Raw genomic sequence first — 15,795 nt, forward strand, 5'->3', positions numbered from 1 at the left:
CGGATAAATTACAAACCGTTAATGCAGGTACGCCAGTAGCATCTCTTCGGCTTAAGTCCGTATACGTGGGTTGGAGATTTAATAGTGGCAACACTGCTATATATACGCCATGAAACGGAACCGGTGCTTCTCGCTTATATCACACATTAGTTTGATACCTAACCTACCTCCCAGTAAATAGACTCTACTTTCCAACACTAGGCGCATGCGCAGTGATGAGAGGAATAGAGTATCTTTGGAGTTGGTGGTCTAAAGTTGTGTAGTCAGAACCATACTAATGTGAAAGTTATGGTGATTACCGTGCAAGATTGTGATTTGTGATGGTGTTATCTTAACGCATACCGTACCTCAAGGATAGACCGTCAAGGCGCAGTATTAATTTTCATTTTTAGAACAAGACCTGCGACTTGCTTTGCGAAAGAAGAGGCGACTCTTTCTGCTGAATCCTCCCATCTATTTGCAGGACAATGCTCGGGCGCATGTAACGCAAGCTGTGGCTGATTTCTTAGCTCGATGGGACTCATAGGTACTCTACCACCCCCCATACTCCCCGGACTTAAGCACCTGTGACTTTGATTTGATCCCTAAGATGAAGAACATTTACTTCCGAATTGTTCCAGAGCTTCTTCAGGCAATAGACCGCTCCATTCGAACCATCAACAGAACAGGCGCTGCTACAGGTATACTACGACTTCACATCGCTGGCAACGGTTGTACACAATGTTGGTGACTACATCGAAGGGCTGTAAAAGTTTCACAGAGATATCTCTTTTGTATTATTTGTAAATAAATAGTTGCCACTCTTAAATCTCCAACCCACGTATAAAGACAAATATCGGGAATACTCAAGTAATCGGCTACTGTAAGTTGAATTCTACACTTAAAATAATATTGAGTGTTTTTATTTTACCAACACAGGCCTTTCATATTATATTTTACAGGATATTTTTGTAGCTTCATTATACTTCTTTTATTATTTGAAATTCTACACATAGTTTAACTGCAATCACAATAATTATTTAGTAGTTGTTGCAACAGTAAGATAAACTTTTCACATAATATTCATAAATTGGATATGGATACTGAGGTAAATTTGCACGGGGACTTTATGAGTGTATGGATGAATCAACGGTCACAGATAACTACATATCGCACTGGCTGACTACTAAAAAGGTATACGCAATCCCTCCCTTTCAAAAATCCTGGGCACGCCACTGAATAGATAGATATAGGTATTGGCAATGGATTCCCCTCCTTCCGGACCTCTTATTTAGTAGTTAGCAGTGGCGTGCCCAGGATTTGCGAAAGGGAGGGGTTATGTGTACTTTTTTATGTAGTCAGTCCTTATTTTGACATATTTTCCTGCCTTTGACGTTCTTTTCTTTTAGAAATGCTGGGCTGAAAGAGGGGTAGTTTGGGTTGTATTTTACATCTCTGATTTTTCAAGTATCCGATGCTTGTTTTAGAAGGAACAAAGGAGGATGCTTACAACTTCAACCGCACCCCTCACCCCTCACCCCCTCTGGGAGTAATCCAGGTTAAACCCGCTTGAAAATACACAACTTCTCAATGGATTAGGCCTATAATTTAAATAATAATAATAATAATAATAATAATAATAAATAATCTGAAACTTAGGCCGTGTCCGAAAGGTGGAAGACCGTACTTGAAGCCGAGAGCATTGTGGTCTTGAAGAAGACTTTAGAACTGAACTTCGACTGCAGTGTCAAATACTATCAGTAGATATGTATGTGACATAAACGAGAATGCGTTGGTTTCCCACGTTTTAAACACTTGTTTTTCACCACGAAATCACGAAAGCATTTTCAAATATTCTTACACATACATTTCCACACATTAGAAAAACTTTAACCAACAACTTGTTGGTCCAACCTGTGTTGCTGGCTTTCTACCTCAGTGATTTTTTAAAAAATGAGCAACGAGTGCGGAAATCACGTGACCTAGTCAGCAACCATCTGTCCTGCGAGTAGTGCACTTGTGTACTTCAATTGGCACTTTCGAACTGTACTAGGTGACGTCACTTCCGTGAAGACCATACTTCAAGTCTGTACTTTGAACCTTTTGGACAGAGCATCACTCTGTGTACAAAGGCCAACAGCACAAGTCCCGTGCTTTTGCTTTCAAAAATTTTGTTCGAAAAGGAAAGACGTGCTGGCAACACTAATTACAGTAAACAACAGAAGAACGCCTGCCGCGGTTCTGGCCGTGTATGTAATGCAAAATTTCTGTGATTTATTATATGTTAAAGCAGCATAGCAAATATAATAAACGAAGATAAAATGCGATTGAAATAGTGTTAATTAAACAACACGTTATCACTTCGTGCAGGACACATACTGTAAATGTAATATTTCTCTTTGAAAAGTACCGGTATTTTTAACGCCTGCGTTTGTTTTCATCAAATGTTTACAGTGCCAAACTATCACTTAAATATTAGAATGGCATGTAGATATTTTTCTCATCATAATGTATGATGTTGTTTACCATATTTATTAATATCAGGATGTTTTTATTAGGGCCAGGATCTTTAGGTGTAATTGTTTAACTAGGCGCTAGAAAATCTCAAAATAGGTTCATGATTAGCGAGAAAACATAGAATAGATTCACGTGTATTGTATAAGTTTTCATTTTAATCATTTCAAAGGTTGTTTTTTTTTTGTCAGAAATGAAAGGGTACTTCGACTGCTACGTCAGCGTTGTGTTTCCAATTTTCATTAATGAATTTAATCTCTCCCCTCTTGTTATAGCTGGATGATTTGTCATGTGTTCCCTGAAGATTCCTTGTCGTATGCTTTCAGGGGAAAGCATAAACAATGTCACTCTCTTTGCCAGAAACTTTGTCAGCACCTGGTCACCGTTGGCAACTGCATTCAATACAAGACCTGCCAGAAAAATTAACCCAAGGATTGTAACAGGAGATACAGTAAGTTTCACGTCTTGACATCTAGACCGTATTTTCAAATTGTACAGTATGTCTGAAAATCAAGTAAATCGAGATGCAAAACACGTACTGTTTAATTTATTTTTGTAAGTAGCTATAATAAAAATGTTACCTGTATCAACGCAACATCTGAATCAAGACCTATTTGAGTAACGGTTCCGAATGTTTAATGAATGTTTTTTCAATGTTTCATAGGAGAAAGACGAAAGGTAAAAATTTACTATCCTTCGGACACCTCCAATTTTTTGGTTTCGTCAATTTTTGACATTCGTTCTTACGTATCTGCTTCGCGGAACATTCCTGAAGGTGTATCAACGTTGTTTTGATGAAATTTGAACTATGTTTCCTAACCTAACAGAACTAACCTAACCACGTGCCAATGGTTCGTGGGGCTAGCGCCAATAGTTCACAATTATTTCCAATATCTAGATCCTGATACTAACACAACACCAAATTTTAACTATGTTTCCTAACCTAACAGCACTAACCTATCCACGTGCCAATGGTTCGTGGGGCTAGCTATTCTCTGTCGGAGAATTAATTTTCAATGAACAACATTAATTTCAGCTATGAAACATTCCCACGTCACACAAAACACCTTCCCGATGTTCGACAATGCTACAGGAACTTATTACGGTAAGTAGTTTCTTCTGTAAAAATGAATGTGTCCGAAGGATAGTAAACAAGTACCAGACGAAGTATTCCAGAATTGTAGAAATGATTGTTGCAGTAAATTAGAACCTTGTTGAAAGTAAATAGCACTGTTTGCAGTTCTGAAAAGTCCTAATTATTGGCAAAAAGATGAAAGAGGTGCCTTATGCAAATATCCCTGCTTCCCATCAACAAGGCATTCCACAAACTACTGTCGACATGAGGGTTGCAGGGGTGTCGTGCTTGAGAACAACATGATGATATGTTGAAAGCATTTATGCAAATTATTGTAATGCTAATAGCCCTAAACCTGACTTGCCTCACCTAACCACAAAAGCATTTAGATACATTATTTGAATACTACATACACTAGACCGAGGTTAGCAGATCACTACAAGGTAAACATAGAACATGCTACCCCAAAATGTAGGACAGAGATCGTTTGCAGTAAATAATACACATTATTAGAACAGTTCAGCAAATGTAAAAATTGCACCTTTTCAGTTTTAAAACAAAAATAGGTAGGTGTTCCGATTGTTTATGATTTTTTTCAAATTCTCCTACCAGAGAGACTACAGTGTAAATCACCAACCCTGAGACCTTCTGTAAACAAACGGTCTCACCGATTCGATGTATCACTCCGCGTCAGCTGATTCATGACCGCAATCATCTGCTGTTACACTCATAGTTCGCCCTCACCTATTCATTTTATATAAGAGCCTCTGAATGTGAGAACCCGCTCTCAAAACATCAGACGAATATGTAGCCGCATACATTGTTATTCTCCCGGTCATTCTCTCTTTCATAACCCTTAGAACTGCAGACACTGACACACTACTGCACTGGGATACCAACTTAACCACTTCATTTACTGGTTTCTCAGGATACCACTGACAGAACGTTACATAAATATTGAGTAGAATCTGTTTCTCACCCCTTTTCAAAGACTGTCCTTGCTGGTGCTTTGAAAGCAAGCTCGGAGAACACGGAGACTTTCCCGCACGCATAGAACTCGGCATGTTATTTTTCTAAGAATAAGCCAGGCAATATTACTTCATTGCACTACTTCCTTGCTGTTCACATGATTATTTTTAGAAAATAACCAATGTTATAAAATATCATTATGTACACAAACCTCTAAGCTCATTGAAAGTTACAATGCATATTACTACAAAATGTTCACACTTATCTTGCCTTGCCATGTCACCAAGTTATTTTACGAAGTGCACTATATTTGGTGGAACAAAAATCGTTATTAGGATGCTTGTCAAAGTTTCCAAGTTTCCAAGTTTCATCATCATCAATATATTTATTGGACTTACAGCATTGTATATGGCTGTTTATGCCCATTATATATTTTATTTACATAAGATACAATTTACATAAAATCTACAAACAAATTTCAAATACACTCCTATCTATATCAAACCTTAGAAATATACATTACCATGTTATATCATTCTGTCTAAAAAAATGCAAGTAAAATATATTCAATTCACATTCAAGAAAGAAGCCAAATTTATGGGAAATGATTACTGGTGCAAAGAGTTAACCATAAAGGTGAAGCAATAAGTAAAAAAGAAAGAGCATTATGTTTAAGTGAGACGTCATTTGCGGCAGCGTATCCCATACTACAAATTGGCCATTGCTTTACCTTACGTAATGAATCCTGTAACAATGCTGAATTTTCGTGTGGATTATTTTACTTCTATGAGATTGCAATGCTTTCTGCATGCAGGTGGTTTTGTTTACAGAAGGTCTCAGGGTTTGTGATTTGAAATTTTATTATTGTAGAATTTTGGAAATCATTGTCACACAAAATTTGAACATTCCTTAAAGCAATGACTTTGGATTTTGAAAAAGTTATTTATTCATAATTGGGAAAAGAGAGACGCGGTAGTATATAATACGGAAAAATTAGTACTCACTTTTATCTGCGAAGCTGTTTTTTCTTTTTCGATTAATTTCAGTGGCCACTGCCACCATCCTCGTTGGAACTTGCTGTACTGTTGTTCCAGTATAAAAGTGAGTACTAGTTTCCCCATATTTATAAGTTATTTATGTTGAAAATAAACAACTTAAAAATGCAAGCATGTGTACTTCCCATGGACAATGTATTTTCCGTTGACAAGCGACTGTAAATATCGTAGAAGCGTGGGAATGAATGTAGAAGTAAATCGGAAACTTAGTAGAATGCATTTAGGGACTTTATTTTAATGCTAAGGGAACCAAACCTAACCAGCCTAACCTAACCACGAAAGCATATATTGAACAAAATCTTAAATAATCGCTAAAACTCCACAGTACCTATGTGTTAACAGACGTAAATCGAAATCGATCCATGTAAAAATTGCATTCATAGCATGATGAAATTGCAATAAAACAAAAGGAACTTGGGCCCCAAAATATTTTTTTAATGATTTCTTAAACACAAAACTTGGAATCAGTACTAAACAATATTTAATTGACTTTATTGCTGGGTGAGGTTCAGCTGTTGCTGGTCTATCACCTAATCCCAAAAAGTGCAGATTGAAATAAAAGAAAATTCAAGATTACAAAGAAATTAAACAATATGCTTCTTACTACCTGTGTTGTTAGTTGTAGTTCTCAGAGGAGCCAATTTTTCTCAAAATATACTTTTAAAAATACAACATTCAAACTCTTTGTAATTATACTGACCCATTTACAAACTCTTATGGGAAATTAATTTTCCTCACCAATCCATTGTGCTGACATTAATGAAAATACTCTCTCAAGATTTTCATATGAGTGAAATGCCCAACAGATATTCAGTAGTTAACATAACTTGAAATACTATGAAAGATAATGTCCTTAACATAACTTATAATGGTTACAGAAGTTTCAGATGAAGTGGTTTTTAGTACAATTTTATAAGTCTGCTTTGTAATAAAAATATTGAATAAGAATGGAATTCGCGATTAAAATTATCTGATATGCCATCTGGTGGGATTTTCCAGAACATCTATGTAGGATGCTGTTGTGTTGAAGTCGTTCAAAGCATGGAAAATGTTCGAAGAAGTAATGTCTACTGAGCAGTTTTTTGCTCTAAATCGTTTTGTGGGTCAGGATAAAATAAAAGTTTTCATTTGTTTCCACCCCGTGGAATCAACAAATTGAAATTTGTAAATAAATCGGGGATAACAGAGTTGATAGGCAGAAGATTGGCATGGGGAGACGACATTGAAATGCGGCAAGGAAATTACAAAGAATGCACGAGTCTGTTCACATTATTTGCCGAGAGATGATTCTTTTTCCATGTGAAAGTAAAGTTTAAAATTGTTCTTTATGAATAAACTTTTTTTTAAAAAATAAAAGTATTATGTATGAAATATGGAATAGGTGCAAGTCGATTAAGTGTGAAAATAAAAATAGTTTCAAGATTAATTACGGTTTGATTCAGTCATTTTTCAGTGAAGATAGCCTGGACGAAATTGTGAATTATATTATTATTATTATTATCCTGTGTTATTAAACCAGCCTGCCTCTTTGGGGAAAGAACTGCAACGGAGTGTTTACATTTTTCTCCTGCCCAAGCTTTGCAAATACAGGTGAATTGCTTTTCAAATCATTTCCGAGAGCTCCAGTTACAACCTGAGGTGCAGATGAAACAGCATTTGCTTTGAAGAACCTGCGTATACATTAGTTTCATCTGCATTTTCAGAGTTATTTTTGCGTATCATAATTAAATGCTTCGTTCTCAACACAGCTTCACCTTCGTTATAGTTCCTGGAATTCACATTGCATTTGCAATATTTAAAAATATTGTGTAATTTAAACGTTTCTTCCGTACCCAATCACAACAACATGCTGCTCTTACGTCCTTCTGAATGTAAACAAACGATTTATCCTACTTAGAGTGGCCATATTGGAAGCGACACTAGCTCTCAGGTGGTAATTTTGATCGAGAATACACTTCATTCGTGTAAACCCTGAAACTTGGAAATTCCTCTCTGTGGCCACAGAACTTTGCTGCTTGTAGCGTCAGTCTCTGTGTTTGTTCTAGTGGAACACTCTCTTTTCTTTTCTCTTTTTTAAATATCTGAACCAAAATAAATTTCAATATTGAGTTTGGGAATGGAATCCATAGGCTTGTAACTTACGTGATGTTTACCTGTGATTTCTCTTTCTTCGACTGAAACAAGTATATTTTCTTAATTCAATTTATGTGATGCTCAAAATGTAGGACTTGTCTGGTAAAAACAGGATGCTTGGTAACCCTATCTAAACCTCACTTGCCTAACATAACTACGAAACCCTTTCACAACAGTAAACGAATGACGGGTTGCAAGAGAAGAACCATATAGGAGTACACGAAAGTGAAAAATCATTCTTAAGCAAACATGCAGTCACTCATCACTAAAAACCCAAATTATGTGTTTACAGACATATAGAAACCGAACCATGAAAAAATGCCTGTATACTAGGGTGTATCGAAAAAGGCCCCAAAATTTTTTTTTCAGGAATTGAAAAACATATAGTGTGCAAAAGTTGCGTAATGGTAGCAAAACATGTCACAATTTTTTTTAAGCCAAATTGAAGAATTTCTTGCCGTGCCTCCCGAGGGGTCTAGTTAGCCACAATGCCCAATGGAAGAGAGTGAAGCTCTTCGCTTGATGCAAACTGCAACTTTTATAACAAAATGTAGTTACAACAAAAAACAAATATAGCAATGAAACCAAAATATATTCATGTTCGCACATGTCTGGTCTAGTGTAGTATAATGCTGCAGGTTGCACCAACCCAGAACTCAACCTCCCTCGCCTAAACTGTTCTTTTAATTTCAGTTTTACTTCTCTCTTTGCTCAAAATAATCAGATTTCTTCTCATATGTTGGTAATTGCTTTCTTGCATCAAGTTTAGATCTGAAATAAGCATTTCTTTCTCCTTCACCACAAACAGATGCTGAAGCCTCACTCACTACTTTAACCAGACTCTCAGCTGCTTGAGTGTGACACGGGAAGGATGCAATTGTTGTTTCTGCAATATTCTGGTCATCCACCATCTTCTCAATGTCCTCTGAATTTAGATGGGCAACTAAGGGAGGCTCTGTTACAAGGCACACATCCGAGTCTATCATGTTGATGTAGTCCTCTACCATGAAATATATTTCTGGCACTTTGAACTTACGTATTGACCCTTCACCGGATGTTTTCCTTGCCCAAGCATCTGAAATCCTTCTCAACAGATATTTCTCTGACTTCACGCTTATCATCTGTCAGCATACTGAGCAACAAATTCTCTGGATGAGCAAAAAATGAATTCCTGGCGATCACCTTATTCACTATAGTTTTCAAAGGTTCCTCAAGGTACCTTGAGAGCTTAGTTGCCAGATACAAGTGCCTAGCACCATCTTTGCATGTCGGGTTTGATTTCACAGAGGACCAAACAGGGGCATAAACATGCACAATGAACTTAGCAAGAATCTTCAGTTCTTTTGTTGGGTTTTCTGTGGAAATTTAAAGGCGAAGCAGGCGACAGGCAGTAGTAAGCCATGTAGCATGAGATAATTTTCTGGGCTTCTTGTTTCCTAAACGTGTGTCGCACTTGCCACTGATTACAGCTTGACATATCTGCAGAAGATACTGCTGATCTAAGCTCAAATCTTGTATATCTAAGGTTGGCATTTCGGCAGGTATAGCCTCATAGTTTGTAACTGGCCTGTCCTCACAATTATGGAGCATTTTTCCTACAGGGCCCGAAAATGTATAAGGTCCTGTTGTGTGTCATCAATTGTCTTCAGCACGTGTCGAATTGGTAATTCGTTGAAATGCAGGAGGCAAATTAACCACTGCAAAGGTCTTTGAACGTGGTTCTCGAGAAATTTTATGAGTCCCCCGGAACTCGGACGTTAATATTAGTTCCATCGCAACCAACTGCCCTCAGATCTATCAAGTCTACATTATTATCTTTCAGCTTCTGAATTATCAAACTTCCAATGTTAATAACATTGGATGATCCTGACACCGATGCATGGCCAAGGGATCGACTGTTTGGTTCTTCAACTAACACGTAGTGTTCCTCATTTGCATTTTTTTTGTTTTTTTGATCGCCCATCTGCTTTAACATTACAGTCTCATCCTTCTTACCATCAAAATATAAACTTTGAGGTTTAATGCCTTCATTAAGTTCTATTCTTTGCACAAACTACGGTTTTTTGCAACCTCTCTCTGAACATTACCTTTGTCTATCACTTTCTGTTCATCTTTGTGTGAAAATTTGTTCAAATCTTCTATCGGCAATCGAGTATGGGAGTTTCAAGATCACTGGAGGCAGGCATGAATCACTGTAACAGTGCAACTGAGTAGAATGCCACATACGGGAACTTGCAAGATTGTAAGTGTATTGTGGATCGGAAATGTATTCAGCGTAACTTGTTCTGCCAAAAAAATTTGTAGGCTGTTTTTCAAATTCTGTATACTTAAAAAATACAAAAATGTTGTTTTATGTATTGGTTGCTGAAACAAGTTGATGTGTGCATTGTGGAACAGAAATAATATAGAGTGTAAAATGTTCTGGCAAATGTTTTGTATACTGCTTTTCGGGTTCTATATAGTTAAGATCTGCCTTAAAAAGTTGTGTTTGTGTATTAATTGCCTAGATTTACCACAGCTGTAGAGAGCTGCCAATTATGCTTTCGTTTCCACAAATGTGTAAATCTGACATAATAGCAAATTAAACTTAGGATAATTGCAGTGAGCCCCACGATATTTTCAGTATCTTTCCTTTACATTCTTCGGTTAAAGGAATTCTGAATTCATTTAATACCCCCCCCCACCCCCCCAGCCTAGTTATCTTCCCTGGAAGAAACCGACTTCCAGTATACTGAGAAATTCGAAAATACTGTTGTGCATATTTTTGGCTTTAGTGGGAATATTTCTGCAATATTCTGACATATTTTTCATTTATAACACCATTAAGCCTTGTTTCCATGATATGAAATACTCAATATGCTGATCAAGGCAGAAATTTATTTTATTATAAAACATAAACTAAACGTAACGTTTCAACCTTCTAGCAAGGTCTTCTTCAGACTCTGTACCAAGTACAAACGTAACAAGGTACAAGAAAAGGATGATATATAGACTATTAGAAAGTTGTTCTGGAACTCTAGCAGGTTGCTTTCCCTTGTCAACTGTACTTTCATCTAAAAGGCTAAACATATTTACTTCCATATATAATGTGGTTTGGCTTTATATCTCACGCTCTTTTTCCTTCATTTTCTTCCTTCTTCTCTCCTCTTTCTCTCTTGTCCTTTCCACTCTTTCTAACACCTTCTTCCATTCTTTGTTTTACTTCAGTCCCCCATTCCAGTTCATTGTGTCTTCTTCACCTTTCTTCTCTATTTCCTTGGCTTCCTTCCATTTTCTCACTAGCATTTTCTTCTCCCTTCCTATCTGCTTAGCCTCACCCCACTCTATGTCATGTCCTGTTTCTTTCGTGTGTTTAAATATTGCATTTCTCTCTCTCTTAAGTCGTACATCATCCCTATGTTGCAAGATTGTAAGAGTATTGTGGATCGGAAATGTATTCAGCGTAACTTGTTCTGCCAAAAAAAATTGTAGGCTGTTTTTCAAATTCTGTATTCAAATTCGTCCTTTTCTTGTACCTTGTTACATTTCTACTTGGTATATAGTCTGAAGAAGACCTTGCTAGAAGGTTGAAACGTTACTTTTAGTTTATGTTGTATAATAAAATAAATTTCTGCCTTGGTCAACATATTGAGTTTTTCATATTTTTCAATTTTTACGACATAATTACATACATATTTTACAGGTTTATAGGACATAAAGCCCCGGGCCCTGATAATAACTATTGAAAGTTAAAAAATACTGATAACACTTGTCCTGGATATTTGCTCATCTGGTGGATTGAGCAGAAAAATCTTCCCTCACGGTAAAATGATGATGATGATAATAATAACAATAATTTGGAAAAAAATATTTGTTTTTATAGGTTTATCATTGTTATTATCTTGCAATAATCATCATAAGCAGTATAATTATAATAATTGCTATTGTTTCTACTATTCAATTTTTTTTAACAGCTTGAACCCCCCACCCCCCCTGGTGATGCCCATGATTGATGGCTATGATATGGTGCATTCAGACCCAAAGAGGACAAATCAGGCAAAGTCAGGGCTGGCTCGGTAGCTCAGTTCGTAGAGCAATGGCATTGTATGCCAGAGACTGAAGTAAACACATTGGTCAAGTGCATGGGTGCCCGAAGGAGTTTTCTCGGGGTGTGGGGGGGAAGGGCTCTTAAAGATTCCATATGTAGGGTGTACTGAAATAGATCCTGTCATCAACATAATGTTAGCATACTAAATTCCATTAGCCGGGAAGGGGAGCTCGAGCTTCCCCTGCCCCCATATGGGCACCCATGGTCAAGTGTGTATGTGTGTGTGTGTTTGTGAGTGATGAAGCACTAAAAATATAGGCCTAGTACTGCAATCAATGAAATGAATGTGCTTTCCATTCAATGAGAAGATGGTTCAAAATTTCACCACCAGGGTACAGCACAATGCAGAGGCATACCAAAAAGAACTCCCAGGAACATTCTGCATGTGCATGGCCAAGCATCGTAACTCCAAACATTGAAGTGATATTGCCTGTACTATGATTGTACATGGGACACTCGCAATATTCAGGATGCTCGTGCATAGCACGAGTATGGGATTCAATGTGTTAAATATGCTAAAGTTTTTTCTTAATCAGAAATGCAAACTACGATTCTTTAAATATGCCACATTTCACTGTATAATCATCGCACCCTGTTTTTTTTTTTTCAGTCTAAAAATTAGTTTATAATCTTTCATTGTGTGCGCATCAGATGGCGAAACCAATGATAGCTGTGCAGAATTCTTCGGACACAGAAGATAAAATGTTATAAGTTCATACTTCGCAACACTGCAGTAAATTTTCTCAAGTGTAATATTTCGACTGTAATGCACAACTAATGTTTTAATATTTTTTTCTGACAGCTAAACTCCCACTAAGAAATGATGTCCTTCGATTCAATTTTAACGTACATTCATAAGTATTCGGTACATCCTAATCTTGCACCAAGGACAGTTTACCTAGTAATAAATTATTTTTATGTACCAGTAATACAAGCACAATATATGATGGTTGCATCTCACGTTTTTACCACACAATTTGGCTTAGTGAAATACGGTGTAGGCATTTTGCCTAACATCTGGTCTCTAATAAGGACACATGTTTCTTACAGGGCCTATTTGGCATTCCAGAGCTACGGACCGCTGCTGGATTTTATTTGTTGAAAGACAGAGCCATAGCCACAACAGATGAACTTGTGCAGGAATCGTGCAGCCCGAGGAGGAACAGAAGGATGGTGGAAATATTTGACAATCTCTCGGATACTTTGTGCCAAGTAGCTGACCTTGCGGAATTTATACGAATTGCTCATCCGCATGCTGGCTTTTCGCAGGCTGCTGAAGACGCCTGCATAACTGTTAGTAGCATTGTGGAGAAGTGAGTACATGTTTCTATTATGTTGCAATTTTGACATGTATTGTCTTGTAAACGAATATTGAATTTTGTGTGTACATGATCTGTAAAAGAAATACATTTAGAAAGTTCTATACTCTGTCCCCGGAATCTGTGGAGCAAGCCCACACATAACGGTGGAGAAGGGGAGAAAGCGAGTGGGTAGAGTGAAAGAGTATGTGCTGCTGCAAACAATTGGTAGCTGGAGCTGCATTTTCCTCTTCATGCACTCAGTTTCCCTCTTGAATTACTACTTGTGCAGAGACTTGTTTTTGTTCGCTGGCTTCAGAGATCGAGAGAGCAGAGTATAGGAATGTTTTCGTTCTATGCAAAAATAATATAAAAGAATTGTATTATTTGGACCTGCAAAATAGCTTTGAAAAAGGTATGTAATTATCAAGATTAATTAGAAATTGTAATCAAGTTGTCAAGGATCTAACAGGTATATTACCCAGTTATTGCGTTCATTATACAATAGTTGAGATAACATTTAGATTAATTGCATAGATCAATGTAATACAATTTACTATATAGACAGAAAACACATTTAACAAACATATAGGTCTTATCGTAATCTATTTAATTTTAATATTTTCCTTTTCAATATTGGGGTTTGGCAAAATAGGTCCACACTGTTTTCACTTTTAATGATAATCTTAAATTTTCGCACATGTTCCAAAGTGGTCATATTGCCAGTGCATTGGTTCTACTTCGTTAGAGGCTGAAGAGTTGCTTTCTTGGTCATAACTTGGTTGAAGGGATGTAGAAATCGAGCTGTGACAAGGCGAAGGGAGCTTCAATGTGATTATTTAGGAATTTGTGGAGGAAAATGAGGTGGTGCATGATGCATCTGTTGTCAAGAGTTGTTAGGTTAAAATATCCAAGAAGGCTCTCATGGGATTCAATTTGAGGGTAAATACCATCTAGTTTGTACTTTACGTGTCTTAAGAATTTAATTTGAATTTGTTCTACTTTGTTTGTCTTGCTGGGTTTGAGGGTGCCACGCTATGCTTGCGTATTCAATTTTCACTCTAACCTAAGCATTATTGACAATCATTAAACTTTCGACACTTATTGGCAGAGTTAGCATTTTTAGGTGCGCACCTTTTTTTCGTAGTGAAAGTGAGACCTCTCTGGAATGACTGTGTGAAATGTTGCCTCAACGTGAGAATGGAGCTAATTTTCCAGCACCTATTCCCCTTTTTTGATTATCTTTCCCCTTCCCTCCCTTTTCTGGGACATTTATCTCTTTTCTCCCTTTTTTGTGTTTTTAATTGCTTTTCCTCCCCTTTTTGTGTCCTTTTACTGGTGATGTTAAATATATTTCCTCAGCAAATCATTGAATTTTTATTTTCTTTTTTCGCGACACTTTTCTCTTTAAGATGTTTTCACATTGTTAACTGAAATTGAATGTATTTAAACTGTGCTTGATTGTTGCCTATTTGAAATTAAGGAAAAGTGATTGTTGCCTATTAGGGAAAAGTGCTGCGGAAACATATGCAATGTTTCAACAGGCACATGCCAATCAAGACAGACTGAGTAGAGTCACAGTATTACGAAGGAGTCATTGAGACTCTGCGCCAGCACGTAACAGAAAAGAGGCCGCATTTAAAGAACTCCTTCATATTGCACCACGATAATGCACACCCACATACCGCGCGGGCTTTTCGGGATTACGTGACGAAGAGAAAAATTGAAATTTTCCTGCATTCAGCATACAGCCCGGACCTTGCACCATGAGACTTTTGGCTATTTCCACTTTTAAAGGCTGCTTTACGTGGTCGTCATTTCATGACGAACAAAGAAGTGATCACCGCAGCACAAGTTTACTTCAGTTCGCTACCTGACGATGAATTTTCAAAGACATTCACAAAGTGGCAGGAGCGCATGGACGCTTGCTTAGCTGTCAATGGTGCCTATTTTGAAAAATATGTACGTCTACTCGATATGGCTGATTCTGAATAAAAATCTTGTGGTTTGTAATTTTTTTGTTTCATTTTAATGATTCTTGGAGGGGTCCATGTACATGCTTGTCTTTTAACTGCTACGCAGTCATGACTTTTTGACCTATTGCACTCATTTTGGTCTCAATCGGCAGCTAATGAACCAAATTTTCACCCTAGTACATTTGCTAGCCAATGGAGGTAGCCGTTTTCCTATACAGGAATTAGTCTCACCTTCTCTGCGACAGCCTTTGTTCAAGTACCTGTGGACAGCCATCAAAAGCTTAGAAGAACAAGGTGTCGAAAAGGAAAAACAATGGGATATCTTTACTACTGTGAGGGGGCAGTTAGATGGTTTTGCCAGAGACAAACTTGAGGCTAGTCTTGACAAGAATCCGGATGTTGTGGAATTTGCCACTTCCACAGAGTTGCTATTCTGAGTGAATGCTAAGTTTGCCCACATTGTTTCTGTGGATGTAGAGAAAAGCTTCAGCTTATATAAAGATATTTTATCTCCGAAAAGAAACAAACTCACTTTTAAAAATTTAGAAATGCTTAATGTTGTAAGGTACAACAGCTTTGTGTTTTTCCCAGACTCTGGTGAATAACTGTAACACAACCTATGTGTGTGATGTGTACACAGCTTCGAGTGAATAGCTTACACTAATACAATAGGAGGGAAAGTTTTAATAAGTAGTATAATTATCAGCAC

General features: G+C 37.2%; 1 protein-coding gene across 5 annotated transcripts in view; it reads left to right on the forward strand.

Annotated features, from left to right (window-relative positions):
• The first annotated feature begins 2,128 nt into the window (after nucleotides 1-2,128).
• LOC145982204 (mitochondrial intermediate peptidase) overlaps nucleotides 2,129-15,795 on the forward strand; it is a 75,492-nt gene continuing 61,825 nt past the window's right edge. The window contains exons 1-3 of one of the 5 annotated variants that reach the window (XM_083115777.1): nucleotides 2,129-2,228; nucleotides 2,769-2,944; nucleotides 12,863-13,125. In XM_083115777.1, the coding sequence (XP_082971903.1) occupies nucleotides 2,783-2,944; nucleotides 12,863-13,125 (425 nt within the window). In that variant the 5' untranslated portion in view covers nucleotides 2,129-2,228; nucleotides 2,769-2,782. The other 4 variants (XM_083115779.1, XM_083115776.1, XM_083115778.1 and 1 more) reach the window with 4 other exon arrangements.

The sequence above is a fragment of the Lepisma saccharinum genome (assembly GCF_977018435.1).
Source record: "Lepisma saccharinum chromosome 12 unlocalized genomic scaffold, izLepSacc3.1 SUPER_12_unloc_1, whole genome shotgun sequence".
NCBI classification, from domain to species: domain Eukaryota; kingdom Metazoa; phylum Arthropoda; class Insecta; order Zygentoma; family Lepismatidae; genus Lepisma; species Lepisma saccharinum.